The 26,133-nt window shown below is 44.9% G+C and overlaps 2 protein-coding genes across 10 annotated transcripts in view; both read left to right on the forward strand.

Moving 5' to 3' along the window:
• The first annotated feature begins 1,458 nt into the window (after positions 1-1,458).
• Positions 1,459-17,954, forward strand: Spink8 (serine peptidase inhibitor Kazal type 8 (putative)). 4 transcript variants are annotated; one of them, XM_037207945.1, is made up of 7 exons: positions 1,459-1,584; positions 2,971-3,091; positions 5,671-5,748; positions 8,772-8,827; positions 10,380-10,501; positions 14,570-14,612; positions 17,679-17,954. In XM_037207945.1, the coding sequence occupies exons 3-7, from the start codon at positions 5,682-5,684 to the stop codon at positions 17,709-17,711; spliced, it is 321 nt and encodes a 106-aa protein (XP_037063840.1). In that variant the 5' UTR covers positions 1,459-1,584; positions 2,971-3,091; positions 5,671-5,681; the 3' UTR covers positions 17,712-17,954. The 4 variants fall into 4 exon arrangements, with proteins under 4 accessions (XP_037063840.1, XP_037063838.1, XP_037063839.1 ...); XM_037207943.1 differs by lacking the exon at positions 2,971-3,091 and having other exon boundaries at positions 1,460-1,584; positions 5,563-5,748; XM_037207944.1 differs by lacking the exon at positions 2,971-3,091 and having other exon boundaries at positions 1,460-1,584.
• Positions 17,955-20,582: 2,628 nt separating this feature from the next.
• Nme6 (NME/NM23 nucleoside diphosphate kinase 6) overlaps positions 20,583-26,133 on the forward strand; it is a 10,530-nt gene continuing 4,979 nt past the window's right edge. The window contains exons 1-2 of one of the 6 annotated variants that reach the window (XM_028887042.2): positions 20,583-20,689; positions 23,968-24,064. In XM_028887042.2, coding sequence (XP_028742875.1) covers positions 23,975-24,064 — 90 coding nt within the window. In that variant the 5' untranslated portion in view covers positions 20,583-20,689; positions 23,968-23,974. The other 5 variants (XM_037207946.1, XM_037207947.1, XM_028887043.2 and 2 more) reach the window with 5 other exon arrangements.

A 26,133-nucleotide genomic window follows, 5' to 3' on the forward strand; every position in this document is an offset into this window, starting at 1 on the left:
AGGACTTGGGTGCCCAGCACCCACATGGCAGCTCACATCAGGTTGTAGCTCAGCTGCAGGGAACCCAATGCCCTTTTCTGGCATCCATGGATACTGGGTACCTGTACATGCAGACAAAACACTCATACACATAAAATTTAAAAAAAAATCTTTAAAACAAAACAAGATGGATAGTGTGTGAGGAATAACAACTGAGGCATCCACTTATAAACTTGCCCTTGTGTGCACCTACACACACACACACACACACACACACACACACACACATGCATCTACACACATACACACGTGTGCACACGCAAAGATTCTGTTAGGCTGTTATAGAAATGTTGTAAGTAAATGCTTCAATAAGGAAAATGTACAAGCTCCAGGCCAGGCTGGGCTGAATCAGACCCTGTCTCAAAATCTCCCCCAAAAGAAGAATATGTTTTGACTTTGAATAAAATAATTAACTCCCTATGTGTGGATGGTAATTAATATGGGGTTTAATTATCTGAAGTCATCCTGAATGGTAACTCATGCCTGTAATCCCAGTCATTGAGAGGCAGAAACAGGAGAATAGAATTTCAGCTACACAGTGAGGCTTGAGCTACAGAGGGAGACCTTGTCTCAAAAAACTAAAACCAGGGCCAGAGAGATGGCTCAGCAGTTGGGGAGCTTCCTGCTCTTCCAGAGGACACAAGTTCAGTTCCCAGCACCCAATTCCTAGCTCACAACCACCAGTAACTCCAGCTCCAGGGATCCAATGCCTTTTGTCCTTCACAGATATCTACAAATATGTGGCAGACACACACATAAAAATAATTTTTTTTTCCACATAGGATTTTTTTGTGTAGCCTTGGCTGTCCTGGAACTTGCTCTGTAGACCAAGCTGGCCTTGAACTCACAGAGATCCACCTGCCTCTACCTCTCAAGTGATGTGTTTAAAGGCATGAGCCACCACTGCTTGGCTTAAAATTAACTCAAACAAATAAAATCAATCAATCAATCAATCAATCAGTGTGGCATGGTAGTGTACAGCTGTAATCCTAGTACTTAGAAGGTAGAAGCAGGAGGCTCAAGGTTATCTTTAGCATTCAAAGCCAGCCACAGGAGACCCTGTCTCAAAAAACCAAACTTACAATAAAAATTAAGTAAGGCCTATTTCTAAAGTGATAGCAAACTTGGCAAGAGGAGTAGATTTCCAAGTGGCAGTGGACAACGTACTCTACCCCCGGAAGCTGAAATGTGAACTCATGGTTTTAGGAAGCATTGAATTTGTAATCTGAAACTGTATTTTTTTAAAGATGAAATCTCAATATATAATATGTAGTCCTGGCTGTCCTGGAACTCACTATGTAGACTAGGCTGGCCTCGAACTCACAGAGCTCTGCCTGCCTCTTCCTTGAGTGCTGAGACCAAAGGCATGCATCACTACACCCTTGGCTTGTATTCATACTTTTGAACTTCAAAGCTCACTGTCTTCCAGTGCTGGGAACTGTCCTCTGTGACACCACCTACCTCCTGCCAGCCCTGTTATTTCCTTATCACCTGGCATCTCTGCCAGTCAGTCAGCTTCTCGGAGCAACTGCAGGAGCACAGCAGGTAACGTGGACTGACCAACGGGTAACGTTTGTAGAATGAAAGCGTGTTCCATTGTGTTGTTTTATTCAGGGGGATGAAAGAGTGTTCCATTGTGTTGTTTTATTCAGGGGGATGAAAGCATGTTCCATTATATAGTTTTATTCAGGGGGATGAAAGCGTGTTCCATTATATAGTTTTATTCAGGGGGATGAAAGAGTGTTCCATTATATAGTTTTATTCAGGGGGATGAAAGAGTGTTCCATTATATAGTTTTATTCAGGGGGATGAAAGAGTGTTTTATTATATAGATTTATTCAGGGGAAGTCTTGGGCTGAAATTACCCAGCTAGATCATTTGTCTGGAAAGTATGTAGGATAAAGAGAACAGCAAAATGTACTGTATACAAAGAATAGCATATAACCACCTCAATAGTGCAAGTGAGCTTTCGCTACCAACTCTCTGGTTTCATTCGGGGAATTTCATTGGTCATTAACTAACTATTAACACCAGAGCAATACATTATCGAAGTTTAAGAGTAAGGCAGTGGGCCAGGCGGTGGTGGCACACGCCTTTAATCCCAGCACTCGAGAGGCAGAGCCAGGTGGATCTCTGTGAGTTCGAGTCCAGCCTGGTCTACAAAGTGAGTTCCAGGACAGGCTCCAAAAGCTACACAGAGAAACCCTGTCTCAAAAAACCAAAAACAGAAAGAGTATGGCAGTGAGCGTCTGGGATTCTGTCCCTTTCTTTTCTTACCATCTGTTGACTTACAGGTCACACCCCAGAAGTAAGTGTAACTTTAAAACAGTTTGTTGAAAAGCTCTTGGCACTTTCTCCCTCATTTCACAAATATTATTAGTTATTTCTGGTATCTTACTAATTTTGGCTCATCTTCTTTCCTTGTTAAACAGTGAGACATATATAGTTTTATTTAATAATGTATAAAAAGTCATACTTAGGTACAGTGGCGCATTAGCCATAAGCAACATGTCTGAAAGTCTCTTTCCCTGTTTAGGAGCTGTGTCTGAGCCCTTGTCCTCATGCTCCAGATAGCTGGGCCTTTGTTGTATGGCAATTGTCTTCATATTTCTTTCTCTCTGGGCTGCCTGTGACCTGATCACTTAACAATAAATGGGGACTCAGTTTCAGCCTCCTCTTCCCTGCTACAACACGGGCTTCAGAACACTAAGAATTCTCCTCAGAAATGGACTCCATAAAAATGTAACTTAGCTCCCATGAGGTCTGCTGAAATCCCGCTACCCTTACTCCATAAGACACGGCGTTGACATTACTGTTGTCCAGTGCTGGCTTTCTCACTGCTGACGAGATTCGGGGCCCCTTTCTCCCTTTTGTGGGGACTGAGAGGTGGGGACCCAGTTTTCATCACCATTCTGGAGGCACTTCCTGCAGATGTGCCGTGGTGACAGCGGTCCTGCTTTACGGTGACGGCGGCAGGCACGCGGTTCCTAAGAAGCCACTGCTCTGGAGAAAACTCCACGCTGTATTAGAACTCCATTGCCACAGGTTCCTGGCAAGATGTGTTTGTTTATTAGATGACATGTGGCAATCCATCGATAGAAGGAGGTGGCTTGTCACCCTTGTGCCTCTCAATGCCACAAGAGTTGCTTCCAGGACTGGTTACAATCAGACAATGGTCTGAACGCTAATAACAGTCTTCCACATTCTTTAGAATTTCTCTTCCCTGAAATCACTGTCCTTCTTTGTAGCCAATATGATACTAAAAGAGAAACTAGTGGGCTCCTCCCCTAGACACCTACTCTGCCTGTGTCCTCTAAAGGCACTGTTGAGAATAGAAAACCAAAACCAAAAAAAAAAAAAAAAGCTTCTTGGTGTTTGGTTGCTTTTATAGAAGCACACTACAGGAAGCATGTCTACAACGACAGAAAACATAGATCCGTGCTCCCCCACACGGAGTTGGGCTTAAAGAATTTGATCAGATAAATTGAGGGGAGGTAAGGAAAGAGCTGATGAAAGAAGACATGGAAATTGGATACACGTCTGTAATCTCATACTGAGGCAGGAGGATTATCAGCCTGAACTACAAAGTGAGTTCAAGGTTAGCCCGGTCTACAAAGTGAGACCCTGTCTCAAAGCAAACAAATGAGCAAAAAGCTGTAGGAATGGCTTAGCTGTGATTTGGGGTACGTAAGAAGGGGGTGAATGACAGAACCAGGCTAAGGAGAGGTTCCGTAGCCATATTTTGTACTAGGCTACTGAACTATAGTTATGCCAGCTCATGAGAATATTCCTAAGAACACCATCTTGGTTCTATTGCTGTGAAGAGACACCATAACCAAGACAACTCTTAAGAGAAAGCGTCTACTGGGACTTGTCTAAGCGTCCATGCTTATTTACTGGGCCAGCGTCACCTGATATGGCCATGAGGAATGAGATCAGGCGAGGCTGGAGGAGGAGCAATCAACTCTTTATACCTTTATCAGAAACAGAATATAATGGCAATTGCCAGGATCAGTATAGCTGTAGTTGCCAGAATTCAGTGATGTTTTCAAGTCACACAGGGTAGACAAGATTAATGTTTAAAACCAACTGTCCTGTCAGGTTTCCATGCTTCCTTGGCTACTAAGGGAGCGTACCAAGAAACACAAAGTGGCCTGAATGCTTCACTGCCTGAGGGAGCGCGTCGGTCTCTCAGGAGGCACATTGTGCTCCAGCAGCCATGGACTCTAACCTGAAAAACCTATGACGCATGTTTCACAAGGCAGCTAGGCCAGGCCAACTCCATGGTTCCCTGCAGGCTTGCTTATGGGTTCAGAGGTTTGGTCCATTTTCATCATGGCAGGGAGCATGGGGACATACAGGTAGACATGGTTGTAGTAATAATTTCTTGTTGACTGCCACACCCGAGTAATGACGTGGAGACTTATTATTAATTATGGGAGTTTGACGCTTAGCTTAGGTTTGTTCCCAGCTAGCTCTTGTAACTTAAATTACCCTGCTTCTATTAAGCTACATTCTGCCACGTGGCTTTTACCTCTCTTCCATTCTGTACGTCGACTTGCTCCATGGCTCATTGGCGTGTCTCTCACACCTAGATTCTAACCCTCTAAGTTCCCCTCTCTGTCCAGAAGTCCTGCCTAAGCTCTCCTGCCTAGCTGTTGGCCCTTCAGCTTTTTATTAAACCAGTCACAATGACACATCTTCACACAGTTTAAACAAGTATCCCACCACACGTGGTGCTGGAGAAGCGGCTGAGAGTTCTGCACTGAGATCTGAAGGCAGCAGGAAGAGAGCGATAGTGGGCCTGACTTGGGCTTTTGAATCAATCCTCAGGGCCCATTCCCAGAGACACACTTCCTCCAACAAAACCACACCTACTCCAACAGGGCCACACCTTAGTCCTTCTCAAGTGATGCCATTCCCCGATGACTGAGCATTCAAATATACGAGCCTTTGGGGGCCATTCTTATCTAAACCACTTAACAGGGCCCCAGACTTAGTGGACCTGAGACCTTAGCACAACTGACTCCATGATGGAAGTACTGTTCAGGCTGTAAAACTCAGCACGTTGACAGTACCGCCGGTCAAAACTAAAACAAAGGCCTAGTCCATTGAAGTCCATGGTTAGGAGAAAGTCTCTAAATGTACTAACCTTGCTTTTTGGCTCCTGTGGTTTGGTCTTATGCAGGGGTTACATGGAAAGTTCTTGGCAAGCAACTGGTGAGGTGGGGGCCAGGGAGGTCTGCTTTTCTGACACACAGGCTGACGTCATCTGTATGACACTGGGCGTCCTGCTTCTGTGACTAAAGCAAAGCTACTGAGTAGAACGGCTTATGACTCACGTCCCTGCGGTTGCTGTTGCAGCAACACTGATTCTGCAGCCACGTATTAGGAGGCAGGAGGCCTCTCTCCCTGAGAGAACCGGGAGACAGCTGCTCTTCGCTACACTGGAGGACCAGGGGAGGCAGAGAAGCCGCCCTCCTCCAGGACAGAGCTGATAACATTCACTGACACTGTCTTCAGGGTGCTTCCGTCAGGAGTGTCTTCTTCCGCAGCTGAAGCCACCACGAGCTGGAGGACAAAGCCAGGCCTGCCTTTGCCGTCACCGAACAACTGTGCTTCCTCCCACAGATCTTGCCACCATGAAGGCGACCTTCTCAATGGCCCTCCTTGTTCTAACTGTCTCAGTGTGGACTTCCTTTGCAGTTGGTAAGTTACAAGTTCTTGCTCTATCCATATTTTCTGCAATAGATCTAATCTATGGAAAAATTAGAGGTGCCAGTGTCATATAGAGTCATTCATTCATTCATTCACTTGCAGTGTCATTCATTCATTCATTCATTTGCAGCGCTGGAGATTGAGCCTAGAGCCTTGTGCATACTGGACAAGTGTTGTACCATGGAGTCTCGTCCCCAGACTCCATCGAGATTCATTTGATCATTGATTCCTCACGTTACAGATGAAGCTGAAATCCAGAGAAAGAAAGGATTCACACAGTGTTGCTAAGTATCAAAACCGGAAGTTGAATCCCAGCCTTTCAAATCCAGAGCCACTGACTTTTCCACATTACTAGGTTATCAAAAGGACATTCAGTCCTAGAAAGCATTCACTTCCGGTTTGTGTCTGTACATATCTCAAACCCAAAAAGAACTTCAGTAGGCTCTGGAGAAGGAGATTCTGATCTTCTGGCTAATGATCAACCATTTTTAGCAAAAGCGGCATTCATAGTTAATTGTAGAGCTGAGGGCCCCTACACATTCTTTTCCCGTCTAGACCCCCCAGTTCATCTTTAGTCTCATATTTTCCATAGCTACTGTCTCTCACATTGAAATTTCCCCACAAGGTTCATACCTTTAAAAGCTTTGTAAAAAGCTGAGAACTATTATTCATGTCTTGAATATCTCCTCTCCCTCCGTATCTAATGTAATCCTGTCTGGAGGACACTGGGTACATTTCCACATATCCTCACTTTTCACTCAGTCCTCACCTGCTCTGCTGCTGAATGCACTGCCCATGGGCATCCTCCCTTGTTTCCTTCTGATGGATGTTTCGGTCCTTGAACCCACGCCCCTGGGATTAATAGTCCCATGCTCTTCCGACTGAGCTAGCCAGACCTAAGCTCCGGCTCCAACCACATGTGTTGACAATCTGGCCACAAGCAGCTCCAGCTGCATGTAGCCACTAGTAGCTATGGTTGAGCGCAGCTCAGCCGGGCCTGAGGCCTGTAAACTCTGGCAGAGCCAGGGCCTGTAACCCCTGGCCTGTGAGAGCACCAACAGTTTTTTAATGAATTCTTGCCACGTGGGCACCATATGTTTGCAGAGATGTGGTCAGACCTTCCTTTGTGGGACCACCAGCCTGCAAATAATGACATGAACACTTATTATTCATTATGAAAGCTTGGTTGTTAGCTTAGGCTTGTTCCAAACCATTTTTTTTTTTTTAAGATTTATTTATTTATTATGTATACAGTATTCTGCCTGCATGTGTCCCTGCAGGCCAGAAGAGGGATCTTATCACATGTGATTTTGTGATTGATCATTGAGTCTTTTTTTTTTTTTTTTTTTTTTTTTTTTTTTTTTTTTTTTTTTTTTTTTTTTTTTTTTTTTTCTGCACCTACAGAGGGCACCAGATCTATACAGATGTGTGAGCCCCATGTGGTTGCTGGAAATTGAACTCAAGACCTCTGGAAGAGCAGTTGGTGCTCTTAACCACTGAGGCATCTCTCCAGGCCCCCACCAATTCTTATAACTCAATTAACTGCTTTTTTTTTTTTTTTTTTTTTTTTTTCGAACATTTCTTTATTTGCTTTCTAACTCATTGTAGCCAGCTGCTCACAGATCCTGCTTGCTCCGAGTGCTGGATTGCTGCACCACCGGCATTATTTTCTATTGACCTACATTCTACCACATGGCTTTTACTTCTCTCCTATTCTGTATGTCTGACTTGTTCCGAATCTGCCCTTTATTAAACCAATCAGTAGGTGCTTTGGCAAAGATACATCTTCACAGTATACAAAAAGATTATCCCACAATACAAAGATGCTTTGGATTGAGTATGTAAGCTAGTGAAACTCAGCATCTTTTAAGGCACTTGAGTATTAGTATTACAGATAATTTATAACGTAAAATGTATTTCCTTAAACAACTAAAGAAAATACGAGTGGCAGGGTGGTTGAGGGTGGCTCAGTAGGTAGAGTGCTTGCCCAGCATGCACAAAGACCTGGGCTCCTTCCCTAGAACCACAGAAGCAAGCAGAGTATCTACAGTACTAGCACTCAGGAGGTGGAGACAGCAGGCTCAGAAGTTCAAGGTCATCCTGGACTATACAGCAAGCCCAAAGCCAGCCTAGACTACATGAGACCCTGAAGAAAGGAGGAGGAGGCAGGGAAGGCCATCTAGAACAAAAGCAACTAGCTGTCAGGGGAGAGAAGAAAGGGGAGAGGATGGAGGGATAGGGAAGGATATTGTCAAAAAACTTCCCTTTAAGATTTATTTTATGCCGGGGGTGGTGGCCCACGCCTTTAATCCCAGCACTCGGGAGGCAGAGCCAAGCAGATCACTGTGAGTTCGAGGCCAGCCTGGGCTACAGAGTGAGATCCAAAGCTGCTACACAGAGAAACCCTGTCTAGAAAAAAAATTACGATTTATTGTACGTGCATGAGTGTTTTGACTGCACGTGTGTATGGCACCAGGTTTGGGAACTGGCCTGGCTGGGCACTATGTTTGAGCACTGCATTCAGAGGCCAGAAAAAGGTGTCAGATGCTCCGGAACTGGAGTTATGAATGGTTGTAGACCACCCTGTGGGAGCTAAGAACTGAACCTTGATCTTTTGCCAGAATAATACATGCTTTTAACTGCTGAGCCATCTCTCCAGCCTCAAAGAGTATGTAAAAATGTCTTCATGAAACCCAGTACTGCATAAAATGAATATGTACCAATTTTAAAAAATAATTTTAAAAATGACAAAAAACTAAGGCTTTTGGAAGTTATTTACCCATGAAGGGGATGGCCAGGTCTCTACTCACTAAGAGCGAGGAGCTTCCTGTTTCTTCTCTTCATTCCTGTAGAGGCCAGCTTGTGCTAAAGGAGAATGCTGGGCTCTGATGACGGGATGGGTGCTCTTGATGGGGTGCTCTTGAATGACAAGGAGGGCCTCCTTCACCTAGTTTTTTCCTCTGAGGACACAGACAGGGCAATAACTCTCCCATGGGCGTGCTTTTGTCTTCCAGATTTCCCTCTTCCTATGGCCGGTCACATGACGGATGAACTCTTCCAGGAGACAAAGGTGGGTTCCACTTCCCAGGTTCCCAAGAACAGGAATGGGGAAAGATCCAGCTTCCCTTCTAGGTCCCTGGAAGGTGGAGAGCAGGAGGGACTTGCCTGGGAGCACCACAATCATAAGAGAGTCCCAGAGTGTATGCAGCTCATTTGGTTGCCCCTGGGGGCTCTTCCTACACACTACTCCAATAAGCAAGCCTCCTGTGATAACCACCACTAAATGCATGAGGAAGTTATGGTTCAAATTCAGGTTGATCCCAGTCAGATTGTGGCGGTGTATGCCTTTATTTTTTATTTTATTTTTTTTAAAGATTTATTATTTATTATGTATACAGTGTTCTGTCTGCATGTCTGCCTGCAGGCCAGAAGAGGGCACCAGATCTCATTACAGATGGTTGTGAGCCACTATGTGGTTGCTGGGAATTGAACTCAGGACCTCTGGAAGAGCAGCTAGTACTCTTAACCACTGAGTCATCTCTCCAGCCCCAGTGTATGCCTTTAAACCCAGTACTTAGGAGGCAGAGGCAGGCAGATCTCTGACTTCAAGGCTAGCCGAGTTTACAGAGCTAATTCCAGGACAGCCAAGGCTACACAGAAAAACCCTGTCTCGAAAAACAAAAACAAAATTCGGGTTGGTCGCACTATGCCCTGGACATCTTTTCCATGGTGGTATACAGGACACATGTGTGCCACCATCACACCGAACCCATGATGCACTCTTTGTCAGCCCTGCTCCTTAACCTTGTTGTGGTAAGTTCAAGCACACTGCCACGTTAGGCAGTACAGATTGTAGGTCACTCACCAATGCTCATAAGCAATTCCAATGTTTCCAGGCATGGTGGCCCACACTATTAGTCCCAGCACTGAGGACGCACAGGACAGGTGGGAGGTTCTCTGTGAGTTTGAGTCCAGCCTGGTCTACAGAGTGAGTTCCAGGACAGGCACCAAAACTACACAGAGAAACCCTGTCTCAAAAAAGCAAAAAGAAAAAAAAGAAAAGAAAAGAAGAGAAAGAAAGAAAAGGAAAAGAAAAAAAGAAATTCCTTTCCTTTTTTTCTTAAAAATTTATTTTAATTTATGTGTGTCTATATGAATGTATGCCACATGTGTACAGGTGCCCATGGAAGCCAGAAGAATGTCTTGGCTAGCCTGGAGCTGGAGTTACAGGCAGTTGTGAGCCGTCTCATGTGGGAGCTGGGACCCGAACTCTGTTCCTCTAGAAGAGCAGCCAGTGCTGCACCATCTCTCCAGCTCCAGAAACGCCTGCGTGGAAAGACATTGCCCAGCTTTTGTTCTCTGTACGTAATAATCACACTTCGTGGTCTGAGGAACAGAGGCTTCTTCCCAAAAAGGACCTGGTGGGAGGTTGGGGAATGCACAGAACATCTGTTACAGTTATGTAGGTATCATGGTAAGGACCGGCAGAAAGGTGAGCATCCGAGGCCTAGTCTCTAAGCTCCTGGCCTGGTGTTCCTTAGTCCATCCCCATCCCTGCTACCAGTAACAATGGCCAAAGGGCCTGGGGAGAGGGATGGAAGCCGTGCTGTGTCTCCCTTCAGGATTTGTGCCAGAAGAATGTAAGGAATTGCTGGATCGTTTCCTACTATAACCCCAGTGAGCCCATATGTGCCAGTGACCATACCACCTACCACGGCGAGTGCCATCTCTGCTCCAGAATTCTGTAAGTCTCCGTTTTGTTATCCCTGCCTCAGCCGATTTCCATTAGCTCTTCCCACAGACACCCCTCCACTACCTGCTCCTGCATTTCTTCCCTTTTCCCTCCTGCTCCTCAAAGTTGAGTGGGATCCTATTCCAGCAATGCAGAAACAGGACGCCACAGAGGTCAGAGTGCAGTGTCTGGTGCAGAGAACCACCAAGTGGAGGGAACTCAGCAGCGAGTGGGCACAGCATTCAGACCACGTAACCACCGCCTAGGTGGCTCACCGGGCCAAAGAGCAGCCCAGTGAGGAGATGGGCTGGGGAGACGGCTCAGCAGGTAAAGGCACTGGACTCCGAGCCTGATGACCTGACTTTGATCCACGGTGGAAGGACAGCCCTGCATCCCAAAGCTGTCCTCTGACCTCCACACATATGCCAAGCACACACGTGACCATGCATATACACAAGCAAACACACGAATATACAACATAATTAAAACGCTTTTTAAGGAAGGGGAGGAAGAAGGGAGATGGGTGAAGAGGAGGAAGAGGAGGAGGAAAAGGTAGAGGAAGGAAGAGAAGGGAGAGGAAAAAGGTGGAGGAAGAGAAGGGAGAGGAAAAAGGGGAGGAAGAAGAAGGGGAGGAAGAGAGTGGGAAGAAGAGGAGAAAGCTGGGTAAGTTTCCCCAACTCATGGTTTATTGGTCTTTGAATGAATATTATTCCCCAAAACAACTTTTTAATGTTCTCCTGTCAGTGTTTCAGTTTGGGCCTGTGAACATTTAGCTTTTGACAACTTCTGTACAAAATGCCCGACTCTCTGGTCCATGGGACAGAAGTCTGCATTAAGGAACGGACAAAAAAGTGGGGACTTCTTGGATAGAAGTTGCTTTCTCCAGGGAGGAAATCCACAGCTTGTGTACCACTCCCCAGTTAAGCCAATATCCGTGTTTTGTTTTGTTTTCAAACACAGGGTTTTTCTGTACAGCCCTGGCTGTCCTAGAACTCACTCTGTAGATCAGCTGGCCTTGAATTCAGAGATCTGCCTACCTTCTGCCTCCCAAGTGCTGGGATTAAAGGTGTGGCCACCACCGCCTGGTCCCCAGGATCTTGAGAGAAAAGAGAAATGACATGAGACTGGGTCAAACATCCATCCCTCTTGATAGTCTTCGTTAAGAAACAGAATAATCGGGCTGGAGAGATGGCTCAGGGGTTAAGAGCACTGGCTGCTCTTCCAGAGGTCCTGAGTTCAATTCCCAACATCCACATGGTGGCTCACAACTATCTATAATGAGATCTGGCGCCCTCTTCTGGCCTGCAGTCATACATGCAGGCAGAATACTGTATACATGATAAATAAATAAATCTTAAAAAAAAAAAAGAAAAGAAAGAAACAGAATAATCTTCTTGGTCAGATGACAGATGCTTGGCAAAATAGGAATCAGCTGTTTGGTGCTCTTGGTTGTATAAATACTAAAACTTACACTAAGAGCCCATAAAGAGTTGTGAAGTCAATGTGTGTGTCAGTCTCAATGACTGGCACAGATAACTGCCAGTTACAGAGCAGTGAGGACCCACAGCACCACAGACCAAGAGACGTTGTTGTACACAAACTCACTTTTACTATATTAAAAAGAATTCAGGCTTGAGGAAACGGCTCCGTGGGGAAGAATGTTTGTGGGCCCAGCCTGACCGTCAGAGTTCAGATTCCCAATACCCACACGAGAAAGCCAAACAAGGCTGCATGCAGTACCAGTGCTGTTGGGAGGCAGAGACTACTGGGATCCACTGGTTTCAGCACCAGCCAAGCTCTAGGAACAGTGAGAGACCCTATCCCAAGGGAATAAGGTAAAATGATATAGCGTAGGCTATCTCCTCCTCTGGTCTCCACATGGACACACAGTAGCAGGTCCCTGCACACACACATGTGTAGACAGCACACACATACATCACACACACACATGTCTACATAAACACTAAATAAACACATAAAATTCTTTGCTTGATCTGTGGATATAGCTCAGTGGTTGAACTCTTCCTCGGTATATGTGAGGTCCTGTATTCAACACCCCCCAACAATTCAAAAATAATTATGGTGCACATCCATGATCCCAGCACAAGGGAGGTAGAGGTAGGCAGATCTCTGTGAGCTGGAGGCCAACCTGGTCTACAGAGCAAGCTCTAGGCTAGCCAAGCTGTATAGGGAAGGGAAGATGGAATATATTCCCTCCTTCTTTGAGCGGTCACTGCATACGAACTATACCTTTACCCACTGTATACCAGTTAACCCGGGTATAATTATCATATATCAGTTAACACAGGCATAACTACTGTACACCAGTTAACACAGGCATTACTATTGTATACCAGCTAACACAGTTATAATTATTGCTGTTTGCTTTTGAATCAGGAGAAAAAGATGTACAAGTAAAAAGTACATTTCATTGTCTTTTCTAGCTTCATAGGAGCTGCCCACTACTGGCTCTCTGTTTCTCCACATGGATTCTAGTTTGTCTGTTTCAGTTGAGATAGGGTCTCATTAAAAAAACAATTGTAAGCTGACCTCAAACTTGCTATAGCCCAGTCTGGCCTCAGACTCAACCTCCTGGCTCAGCCTCCTGAGGGCTACGATTACAAGTATGAACCACTACACTTGATTTTCTGTGTAGTCTAGAATCCTTTCATTTAAAAAAAAAATCACATTTTATTTATTTGGGGAAGAGGGACTTGTACATGCCACAGTGCACACATGGAGGTCAGAGGTCAACTTGTAGGAGTTGACTCTCTCCTTCCCATTTATAAGTTCTGAGGATGGACTCCGGTTGTCACCTTGGGAGCAGGTGGGTTTACATGCTGACCCGTCTCACCAACCCTGTTAGAGAGTTTTGGTTCTTTAGGGTTTTTTCTTTTTTAACTAACTTTTTTGTTTTTGAGAATTTTATACATTAGTACCATATTTATATCATTCCCACCCTTCCCTCTTTTCTAACTCCTTTGTGTCCCCTCCCCAATCCCTCTTGATTTAATTATTACTGTTGCATGTAAACACACACACACACACACACACACACACACACACACACACACACCCTCCTGAGTTCATTTATGTTTGCATATGTGTACTTGTGTTTAGGGCTGACCACTTGAGGTGGGATACCTAAGAGGGGCTTCCTCCTGGCAAAAACCGATCCTCATCCTCTCAGAAGCCATTGGCTGCAGGTCATCATCTAGGGGTGGGCCTTGTGAGATTTCCCCTGCCCATGCCGGCATGGTGACTGGTGTGGTCATCATGCAGATCTTGTTTCTCAGCAGTATGGTTGCCTTAACAAGACCAGTTGGGAGGTTTGTGATCACAGATTTAATGTCTGTACTTGGAGGTCTGCTGAGATGTTTTATTTCTTTTTTGTTTTTTGTGTTTTTTTTTTTTTTTTTTTTTTTTGGTTTTTCGAGACAGGGTTTCTCTGTGTAGCTTTGCGCCTTTCCTGAAACTCACTTGTTAGCCCAGGCTGGCCTCGAACTCACAGAGATTTGCCTGGCTCTGCCTCCCGAGTGTTGGGATTAAAGGCGTGCACCACCACCACCACCCGGCGAGATGTTTTATTTTTTTATCAGTCAGTTTAGGTAATTGTGTTTCCATGAAATTTTCAGTGTCTTCTAGATTATCTAACTGATATATGTGTTCATGGTATCTTCTTAAGATTGTTCTATTTTTAATGGTGTGTGTGTTTGTGCAAATGCACATGAGCATGCAAGTGCATGTATGCACATGCACGTACACACACGAGCATGACACATGTAAATACAGGTGCCTATGGAAGCCAGAAGAGGTCATTGGGTCCCCTGGAACTAGAATGTAGGCTGTTCCCAAACTCACCCTCTTCTGACCTCCGTGGATACACAGACATGCATGCAGGCAAAACACATATATACACACAATAAAATGAATACATTTTATATATATATATATTAATTCACTGTTATTAAAAAAATATTTCTTTCTCGACTTTGCCTAAGATTAACAAGAAAGAGTTGGTGATGGTTTATGGCATACAACAGAAAAAAGATAATCATTCCATAATATGATTTCTTCCAGATATGAAAGCAGAACCATAATTAAAATGCATGATGGAGAATGTGTAAGTAAAGTCACTTTCATTCTTTCATTTTGAAAAGTAAATCACATGTATTTAACAGCCCATTGTCAAGGATTTATGATTGTGAGTTGCATGTGTGTGTGGTGTATGCATGAGTATTTGGGTATGTGCACACTTGAGTGCACATGTGGAGCCCAGAGCAGGCTGCCAGGCATCCTTTTGATGACTTCTTTATTGCTCTCTGCCCTGTTGCCTTGAGACAGGATATCTCCCTCTCAGGATCCACCTCCCTCAGTTCCCCAATGCTACTTACAGGGACTCACTGCCATGCCCAGGTTTTTACTTGGTACTGGGAATTCAAACCCAAGTCCTCACATTTGTTCAGCATTTTCTCTTATCCCTGAGACATCTCACCAGCCAGTTATCACGGATTTGTAACACTATAACATGAATTCTAAACTGTCTTTTAATAAAAAATCCTGGTGCCAGATATTGGTGTAAATGCTGAAATGTCAGAGAGACAAAGGAACAAGCCACAGCCACGTCTCACCTCACCAACTCAGCCTCAGCCGATAGGTTTCTAGCTGAATGAGCTTCCTCAGCCAAAAAGGCTCCAGCCAAAAAAGCCTCTAGCTGAAAGGGACGCCGAAAAGTCTTTAGTTCCTGTCTCCTCACACCTTAGAAACCGTTCTCAGCCCAGCCATCACCTCCTGGGATTAAAGACATGTGCCACCACTGCCTGGCCTCTCTCTATGTTTAATCTAGTGGCTTGCTCTGTTCTCTGATCTTTTGGCAAATTTTATTAGAGTACACAATAGATCACCACAGTTAAGAAAACTGTCAAAATGCATAAAGGGAGGGATAGTGGTAAAATGAAGCCCCTACATCTGTCATACAGATTCAAAAAATTGGGAGGTTTGGGCCGGGCGGTGGTGGCGCACGCTTTTAATCCCAGCACTCAGGAGGCAGAGCCAGGTGGATCTCTGTGAGGTCCAGGCCAGCCTGGTCTCCAGAACAAGATCCAGGACAGGCTCCAAAACTACACAGAGAAACCCTGTCTCGAAAAACCAAAAAAAGAAAAAAAGAAAGAAAAAGAAGAAGAAAAAGAAAATCCAACATACTGCCTATGCAGCTAGCCTAATCCACTGAGAAACAGAAAATAAGTGTATGTAACCAAGCCTAAAAATCAATGATAAACTAAAAGAAATCTGAACCTACAAGCTTGCTCTGACCAAACAGAAGATTCTTGTGTCTTACCCCTGAGGTTAGAGGCAGGTCAAACAAGGTGCAAGGTTATTATCCACGCACATTTCAAGGCGCAGAAAGGACTACTGGACATCCAACACAGTGAATCTGCACATGAAATAACACGGTCTTTGAAGGCTGAAAGCTGTCTGCTACCAGAATTCTTCTTGCTCAGCATGAGAAGGGGGTGGCCCTTGTGTCACATGAATTTAATCGCAGCCTGGTTTACTGAGTTCCAGAATAGCCGGAGCCACACAGTAAAACACTGTCTCCAAAAACTAAAAAACAACAAAAAACAAGAAACAAAAATTATATGACTTAATAGAGAAACAATCTATTCTCCTGAATTATTAGTTAAAATTAAAACTATGATAGTCTTCTCTAAAACTATGTTAGACAACCTCTCCATGATTATTCCAGCTGATACTAGATCTCTGATAAATGCAGAACACTGTGGATGAGTTAGACAGCTGGAAGAATCTGAAGGGATATTTTATCATTTCAACATTCCGTGTTTCAGGCAGAAAACAAGAATATGCATCTTTATATATTCATTTTTTCCCCTCATTTTTCCTTAGATTTTTAGGTTTTGTTTGTCTGTTTTTGTTTCTGAGATAGGGTCTCACTATGTAGCCCTGGCTATCCTGCAACTCTCTGTGTAGACCAGGTTGACCTTGAACTCACAGAGATCTGCCTGCCTCTGCCTTCAGAGTGCTGGAATTCAAGCCATGGACTACCACACCCAGCTTGTTCTTAATATTAATATGTTCTTAATATTCAGAAAAAAATGACAAAAGAAATAGGCAAAGACTGGAGAAAAGCCAAATCTGAAATTCTAGCACTTGGGAGGCTGCAACAGGAGGATTACAGATTTGAACCAGCCTTGCCTCCACTGTAAGACCCTGTTTCTAAAACAAAGATCAGAGACAGAGAATATGCACCTGGGCTTGTTCATGAGCTGACTGACATGTGAAGTCTGCTCAAATGCTCTGGAATAAGTGGACAGGTTCAAACTGAAACAATAGTGAGATGCCAGTTTACTGGCTACTGGAAAAAGTCAGAAGGCCGGGAAGTATCCAGTGCTGGGGGAGATTCTCACCAGGATTCTCACCATCTCTGGGAACTGTGAGGACTTAAAGTCATGGTGGAGAAAAATCTCACATGTTTTAGACAACGTAACGAATTATGTACATATGTATCTTATGGAGCAACATTTCCAACCTTGAAAATGACCAAGAAATGTTCTCATCACTTTGCGAAGTGACATAGGAATCTATGGCGGTGTTTATCATGGTGTGAAGCAAAAGAGAATGAATGGATGGATGGATGGATGGATGGCAGTTCTTCTTCCCCAGAGACTTGCACAAGTTTTCTATCTATATCATAAACGGGAGGAGGGCTGGTTCTTACCCCTCCCCCAGCTCTCAGGCACTCTAAAGGCATACTTCCCAGTTATGTCTCATATTCAAATAAGCAGAGGTCTGGAGAGGCCATGTGATTTGTCTCAAACCCTCTGAGCTGAGAACTGAGAATATGGGGGTCCGTTTCCCGTTCTGCTCTTCATACAGCCCTTGGCTACTCCGTGGGTCACATCCCTCTAATCTAATACCTCCCATCTGCTCTGCTGGAGTGGAGTTCTGACAGGCTCCAAGTCCCCAGAAGCACAGGCACCCACAGCCTGTGCTCTCTGCTCTGTTCACCTCTACTCTGCTGTCTTTTCATCCTTCAATGAAATCAGAATGTCTTGTCAGTCTCAGTTCAGGGGTCAGCATCCCTCCTACTGGATTGTGGGTATATACAGTGCAGTAGCTTGTCTCTTCATTTCACTGACTCCAATTCTCTAAGCAAATACCTCTCTTACAGATTTACTCCTTGGATGAGTCTGAACAGGAATAAAAGTTACTGGATCCTCAGACAGCCAAGTGAAGCATGATGGCTGAGTCTTCAAAGATACCCAATTTGGGGGACAGGGCTGGAGTTCTTGGTAGAGGACTTGCTTAGCATGTATGAAGCTGTAGGTTCGATCTCCAATGTTTGGAAGAAAAAAAGGAATAGCTCCTTGAGAAGTGCATCCTGGTAGTAGAAGATACTTGAATCGAATTCATTGATTTGCTTCTTCAATAAATGATTCTCAGCATAGCTTGGCTGGTAAACATTTTCTCAGTTAATAAGAACCTTTTTTTTACCCTTCAGACAGGGTTTCTGTGTAGCCCTGGCTGTTCTGGAACTCAGAGCTCTGCCTGCCTCAGTCTTCCGAGTCCTAGGATTAAAGACATGCACTCAGCAAGATCCTTTTCAATATGTCAGATATTCTGTGTTCACACCCCTCCACATTTTCACACAGTGACCAAATAACCAATGAAATGCAAAATGAGGGAATAAATATCTCAGTAGCAGAAATATTTACAAACTGAGGGCTTTGGTCATAATTAAGTTGGATACTTGCCCTGTTAACTGTATAGCTCTCGGCATGTCTCATAACAACTACACCATAAAAGGGATTCAGATTTGAATTATGTGTATGAGTGGTTTGCCTACATGTACATCTGTGTACCACAAGCATCCGCGATGCCGTAGAAGCCAGAAGAGGGTGTCATATTCCTACAAGTGGAGCTATAGATGGGTGTGTGACACCATGAGGGTGCTGGAATCAAACCCTGGCCTCTATAGAGCAGTAACTGCTGAACCACCTCTCCAGCTCCAAAGGTTTACTTTTATTTTTAAATTATGTGAATGTGTCTAGATGTGGATATGTGCAGGTGCCCACAAAAGCCAGAGGCACTGGACCCCTGGAACTTGAGTTACAGGTGGTTGAGCTACCTGACTTGGATCCTCTGCAAGAGCAGACATGCTCTTAACCACTGAACTGTCTCCAGCTTGGAATTCAGAGTTTTATTGAAAGAAAATTTGTTGAGCATGATATTGGAGTGATTCCTGGTGATGGTAGTGTTTCTCTGTACTTCTCAGTAAGGTATCTAAGGCTCAAAACAAACTTGAGCTGGGTCTCATGGAGCAGATCTGCAATCCTAGCTACATGGGAGACTGAGACAGAAGAATTGCAAATTCAAGGCATGCCTAGGCTATAGTTTAGGAACAGCCTGGGAAACTGTGGTGTACATATAGCTCTCAGGTAGAGTATTTACCCAGCATGTGCCAAGGTTCCCAAAACAGCAAAGTATTGGTGGGGGTTTTTACTCTTTTTTGGGGGGCCCACCACCCAGCTACCAAATAGATCACAAGTAGAGGCTGCTTCTTCTTTTTTTTTTTTTAATTTTATTTTACAATACCATTCAGTTCTACATATCAGCCACAGGTTCCCTATTCTCCCCCCTCCCACTCCCTCCCCTTACCTCCTTCCCAACCCCCCATTCCCACCTCCTCCAGGGCAAAGCCTCCCCTGAGGACTGTGATCAACTTGGTAGACTCAGTCCAGGCAGGTCCAGTCCTCTACTCCCAGACTGAGCCAAGTGTCCCTGCATAAGCTCCAGGTTTCAAACAGCCAATTCATGCAACGAGCACAGACTCGGTCCCACTGCCTAGATGCCTCCCAAACTGATCAAGCCAATCAACTGTCTCACCTATTCAGAGGGCCTGATCCAGCTATGCCCTTACTTTTATTATGCTGTTTTGTTGTTGAGAATGGTCAAAACAACCGCTAATTATGCAACGAGTCTTCCACTGGGTACGTGTTTTATGTGCATTAGAAACCACACAGGCTGAAGAAAAACTGAGTTAGGAGAATCATTTTAAAGCTAGAGAAGTCTCATACTCCAGAGGTACATTAAGGGATGACAACAGAAAGGAAAATTGGGCTTGGTCCATCTGGAAAGTAAAACTAAAGCAATGTCTGACTATGGTAAGGTTAATCTCACCCTGTGGAAACAGAAACGGACTCATGCTTCATCAGCCAGACAGGTAGAAGGACTATCAAGACTGGAGAAGGTTCAGTGTTTACGAACACTCACAGATGGTGCAGAGGATTTGGGTTCGATACTCAGCACCCACATGGTGGCTCACAAACACCTGTAACTCCAGTCCCAGGTGAATGATCTTCTGGCCCCTGTTACTAACGCACACACATGCTACACGGACATACATACAGGCAAAACACCATACATATAAAATAAATGAATGGATGTCACGCTGGAGAGATAGCTCAGCCGTTAAGAGCACTGGCTGCTCTTCTTAGCACCCAAGTGTAAGCTCAAAATCATCCTTAACTCCAGTTCCAACGGATCCAGCACCCTCTCCGGGCTCCATGGGCACGAGGCATGCATGTGGGTTATCATAAAAAAATTTTTTTAAGTTTGTTTGTTTGTTTGTTTTAAATAAATGGGCCAGGCGGTGGTGGCACACGCCTTTAATCCGAGCACTCGAGAGGCAGGTGATCTATGTAAGTTCGAGGCCAGACTGGTCTACAAAGAGAGTTCCAGGACAGCCGGGCTACACAGAAAAACCCTATCTCGAAAAATGAAAGAAAGAAAGGGGAGGGGGGGTGAGGAAGGGACTTTTCTCAGGAAGACATCTGGTGTAAACAAGCTGTCTGTCAGCACTGCAGCCCCCATGTCTGAGACCCGAGTCCTGAAGTTAAATGAGCAAGTTTTGAACGGATTATTGTTCCCTCTCAACCTGTCACACACGCGCGCCACTGAACTTTATCCGCCGCTAGGCAGTAGAACACACACGGACGGACACACGCACACACGGACGGACACACACACGACACGCAACTTCTCGGCAGATAGGCAGTAGGACCCTGGGAGGGCTGCCCGACAACGTGCCTGAAGGACCCCAAAGGGCCCCCGCAGGCTAACTAGCTCAGTGCCTGCTGGTCTGGAGCGTTGCCGGGAGGACCAGGTTCCCGGGAGGAACAGGTGAACACAGAACCCAGGCCTGCATTGGAGCCGGGGTAGCTGAGTTTGGGGTGGGCTTTGGCCCGGTGTAGAGAAGCCCAGATCGTAAGGTTTGAGGCCTAGAATGTGGAGGAAATAGGCGTTCCGTAGTCAAGACTTCGGTGGGGGCGTGGCCACAGAAGTGGGGTCGAAGTAGTGTCAGAGACGATCGTGGGAGTAAAAGAAACGGCCTCAGGTGTCGGGCAGCTGGTAAAATTTTAACTGTCTGGTAGGGTGACCTTTGCGGCAAGCCACTTTCTTTTTTTCTTTTATTTTCTTTGGTCTTGGGAGACAAGGTTTCTCAGCTTAACCGCTCTGGCTGTCCTGGAACTCGCTGTGTAGACCACGCTGGCTTCGAATTCACAGAGATCCTCCTGCCTTTCTTTACATGACAGTATTTTCTTGTAAACCAATAGCCGACAGCCCTAACCAACGGGCGTTTGTAGAGGAACCACACCCCCTCTATAGGTCACCCGTCCTCCCTTGCAGACCTCTTAACAGCCTGGCCCTGGGATGGCTGGATCAAGTTCATGCACTGATTCATCCAGCTAAATACTGTGGAAAGCCAGGTCCGTACTGGGGACCCTGTATAGGAACTAAAGTGAGGATGGTGAATGAAACAGACCCCTGCTTTCACGAAGCTGGGCTTTAATGGAGAAGATGTAGATGAAAGAAGCGTTTGAGCCCTGAAAGTCTGCCTGGAGAAGTGAGCTGGGTGCAAATGGGCAAAAAGGACGTAACGGGGAAGCAGACGAGCGATGGAGACACTTCCTTACACAAAGCTTGTCAGGCTAGAGACGCATGGCACTGGAAAACCTATGAAACTGGAGCAAAAGAGTTAAGGGATGTGGGGCTCCAGATGAAGCCAAAGAAGTTCAAGTCTTCTGGGACCAGAAGACCCAGGGACCAGAGCAGGTTAAAGTCTGGGTCTTCAAAAATCAGTATACTGTAGAGGGTTGAGGAGGGCACTGTATAATTAGCTTTGATTACTGTGGCTGCTGTAGAACAGAGTGTCAAGAGTAAAAGCCTAGACACCATTGAGGAGGGTGTCACAGAAGTCCCAAAGGAAGTTAAAAGGAAGAGATTTGTGTGGACTTTGAGATATAGTATGTAGGTAAGACTTTTTCTTTTTTTTTTTTTTTTTTTTGGTTTTTCGAGACAGGGTTTCTCTGTGTAGCTTTGCGCCTTTCCTGGGACTCACTTAGTAGTCCAGGCTGGCCTCGAACTCACAGAGATCCGGCTGGCTCTGCCTCCCGAGTGCTGGGACTAAAGGCGTGCGCCACCACCGCCCGGCTCAAGGTAAGACTTTTAGAACTTGTGTGGAGGTGGGGAGTTGGGACTGGAGGGCTCAAGGACATCCCCATGTGTACTTGGCCACAGTGCCATGTTATCATCTAGAATGTTATTAGGTGAAGTGGGTATGCAGATCCTGTACTGCTTAGATTGGGCTTGGCTACATCGTTTGAATGGAACATCCAGTAATAAGCTGTAGAGAAGACATGAGTAGAAGAGACCTTAGCATAGTTTCTTTGTTTCTGCCATCCCCTGGCACCACCACCATGATCGGCTAAGCTATGTGCAGGCTAAAAGGAATGAGAGTGTCACCTGATTGTGCCCTGCTCCCTGGACACCTCTGGGCTTGCTAACAGGTTAGAGAAGATATTTGAGGCCATGGTTGGTTTGGTATGGTTTGGTTAGGGTCTGGCTGTGTAGTTCAGCTGAGCAGTCAGCCTCTAAGGGCTAGAATTGCAGGTATGTGCCTTTGTGCCCAGCTGACATCTCTCCTCCTGTAGAAGTGGTTTCTCACATGTAAGTAGAATTTCACAGTTGGAGGTGACCTCTGATGTTAACCAAGTCTAGAAATATTGTCTGTTGTGTTATTTCCACAAGTATTGATTGAAATCACTTACAAAATATTGAACACTGGGAATATAAAGGTGAATAGAAATAAGGCTGTGCTGTCACTTCGTTTGATCAGTAACATCGACTTGAGCCTCTTTATGCCTCATACTGTTCAAGCTGCTTCACATACAGAGGTTCAGCCAAGCCATGACAGTTGTCTAAGTCTGTCGACTGAGGACAGCTGACCATGTTAACATGTGATTTGGGCAGAGGAGACCATCCATACTATTAGATAAGCAATGGTGTGTGGCCCTGAAGTCTTTTCATTATCTACTGGCAGCCGAATTTTTTTGTCAGTCAGTCTTCCAACCCTACTGTGGATGGAAGAACACTGTGGGATAGGACCTTACAACAGTTATTATTGTTGCTTGTTTTTGCTCTTTTCCGGGAGCCCGCCATCCAGCTCCCAAATAAATTCACACGTGGAGACTTATTCTTAATTAGGAATGTCTGACCTTAGCTTGGCTTAGTTTCTAGCCAGCTTTCCTTAACTTAAATTATCCCGTCTACCTTTTGCCTCTAGGATTTTCCCGTTCTCTTACTTCCATAAATCTCACTCTGACTCTGTGGCTTGCTGGTTGTGTAGCTGGGTGGCTGGCCCCTGGAGTCCTCCTCCTTCTCTGGCTGCCCAATCTCTTTCTCCCAGATTTCTCCCTCTTCATATTCTCTCTGCCTGCCAGCCCCGCCTATCCTTTCTCCTGCCTTGCTATTGGCCAGGTCTTTATTAGACCATCAGGTGTGTTAGACAGGCACGGTAACACAGCTCCGCAGAGTTAAACATAAACAAAAGTTACACACCTTAAAATAATATTCTACTACACAGTGTAGTATTTTATTTTATTTTTGTTTTTTTGAGACAGGGTTTCTCTGTATAACAGCTCTGTCTGTCCTGGAACTCGCTTTGTAGACCAGGATCACTTCAAATTCACAGAGATCTGCCTGCCTCTGCTTCCTGAGAGCTGGGATTAAAGGCATGTGCCACCACTGCCCAGCTAAGTCATTGTAGTCTTCAGGCTAGACTGTTCAAGAGTAGACATCATAAACCTTATTAAAAACACAAGAGTTTAGAAAATATGAAGGTATTGGCAAAATCAGGTGGTAGTATCAACTTACATTTCTCTTCAATGCAGCATTGAAGAGACCATATGTCTCACAGGGTAACCTGAGTGTCCCCTCTACAATTTCATGCGTGCAAATAGGCAAATGAATAGGTATCATATACAGCCTTACAGTATAACAACCAAACGATCTGTGAGTCTTGGGTGAAGGCCTTGGTTGACTTGCAAGGCTAGATGGCCTCCAGGGTAGAAGGGGTTGAGAGGTCAACACTGGTCCTTAACCCAGCTCTCTGATGGCAGGGGTGAGATGACCTCCATCTTGCGAAGTCCTCAGGCTCTCCAGCTCACACTAGCCCTGATCAAGCCTGATGCAGTTGCTCATCCCCTGATTCTGGAGGTAAGAATGAACCCTGCACCTCCACTGCCCTGTTTCAGGTGCCACAGAACCAATTGTGACAGTTAACAACTCAGTCATGTGCTAGATGGAAGGAGAGAGCCAACTCTTGCAAGTTGTCATCTGACCTACATACACACACACACACACACACACAGACACAGACACACACATACACACACATACACAGGCACACACACACAGGCACACACACAAACACACACATACACACACACAGACACATATACACGCACACATACACATATACACACACAGACACACACACACAGACAAACACACACACATATACACACACATACACAGACACACACAGACACATATATACACACACACACACACAGACACATAAACACACATAAATAAGAAAAGCTAGCTGAGGAGACTGAAGAGATGTCTCAGTGGTCAGAAGCACTGACTCCTCTTCCAGAGGACCTGGGTTCAATTCCCAGCACCCATATGGCAGCTCACAGCTGTCTGTAACTCCAGTTCTAGGGGATCTGACACCTTCATACAGACATACATGCAAGCAAAACACCAAAGCACATAAAAAATAATAAATTTTTTAAAAAAGAAAAGAATAGCTAGCTGGGTATGGTGGCAAGGCAGAGACAGGTGGATCTCTGTGAGTTCCAGGACAGCCAGAGCTACACAGACAAGTCCTGTCTCAAAACAAAAAACAAAACACAAAACAAAACAAAAAAAGAAAGAAAAGAGCTAAGAGATGGACTGACCCTAAGAAGACTATACTCTTAGAGAGTTAGGACATATGTAAAGTACAAGAAACAATTTTTCTGCATTATTTTATATTTTTATTTATTTTACACGAGTTCTGGGGATTTGAATTCAAGTCCTCATGCCTGTACAGCAAATGCTCTTACCCACTGCACCATCTTCTTGCATCAATTTTCTTGTAACAAGGTTTTATTGTGTAGCTGCAGCTGGCCTGAAATTCACTATGTAGACCAGGCTGACCTAGAACTCAGAGATCCACCTGCCTCTGCCTCCAGAGTGCTAGGATTAAAGATGTATTCCACCATGTCCAGCCCCAATTAAAAAAAAAAAAAAAAAAAAAAAGGAAAACTCTAGTCTGTGTGTGTGTGTTATATATATATATATATTTTGTTTGTTTGTTTTTGTTTTTCAAGACAGAGTTTCTCTATGTAACAGCTCTGGCTGTCCTGGAACTCACTTTGTAGACCAGGCTGGCCTCAAACACACAGAGATCCACCTGCCTCTGCCTCCCAAGTGCTGGGATTAAAGGGGTGCACTGCCATGCCCGGCCTATATTTTTAAACAAATTATACTAATTTAAGCTAATTTGATAGCTTAAAACAACTCATTTCAGACTGGAGACATGGCTCAGCACTTAAGAGCACTGTTTGCTCTTCTAGAGGACCTGGGTTTGGTTCCCAGCACCTACATGTTGGCTCATAACCATCTATAACTCCAGTTCCAAGGAATCCAACACCCTCTTCTGGCTTCCTCAGACGCTAGGCACATATACACTACACAGAAATACATACAGGCAAAACACTCATAAGATAATAAAAATACTTTTCTAAAAGAGTACATGTTTTTTGTCTCCCAATTCCATAGTTTAGAGGTCAGCAAGTTTTCCTGGGTTATCTCCTGCTTAGAGTCTCTTGAGACCAAAGACAAGATGTGGACTGCCTGGGCCTTACATAGAGTGTCTAGGGATTTCCCACCTCCAGGATTGCTACTGCTGTTGGCAGAGGATGGTTCCTGCGTGCTTGCTAGCCTTCAGGCAGGAAGGACTCCGTTTCTGAGATAACCCACACTCCTCACACATGCAGTGGTGTAGCTAATCCTTCATGTTTTTCCGACCTCTCTAGCTTTCAGCCCCTGGCCAGAGAAAACTGCTTTTACAGGGCTTGTGTGACTTTGATTTAGGTTTGTTTAGTTGTTACATGTGTGTGAGAGAGAGATAGCATGTGAGTGTGCCATGATGTGTGTGGAGGTCAGAGGACAACTTCACAGAAGTTGGTTCTTGCCTTCCACCGTGTGGATCCTGGGGGTTGAATTTGGGTCCT

This window comes from Peromyscus leucopus, chromosome 7 (genome assembly GCF_004664715.2).
Source record: "Peromyscus leucopus breed LL Stock chromosome 7, UCI_PerLeu_2.1, whole genome shotgun sequence".
Taxonomy (NCBI): Eukaryota; Metazoa; Chordata; class Mammalia; order Rodentia; family Cricetidae; genus Peromyscus; species Peromyscus leucopus.

Bases quoted from the DNA above. Each gene is read 5' to 3' on its own strand.
- Spink8 (XM_037207945.1), top strand. From the start codon at position 5,682: ATGAAGGCGACCTTCTCAATGGCCCTCCTTGTTCTAACTGTCTCAGTG. The intron at 5,749-8,771 runs GTAAGTTACAAG...TTTGTCTTCCAG, and splicing joins GTGGACTTCCTTTGCAGTTG to ATTTCCCTCTTCCTATGGCC. The intron at 8,828-10,379 runs GTGGGTTCCACT...GTCTCCCTTCAG, and splicing joins AACTCTTCCAGGAGACAAAG to GATTTGTGCCAGAAGAATGT.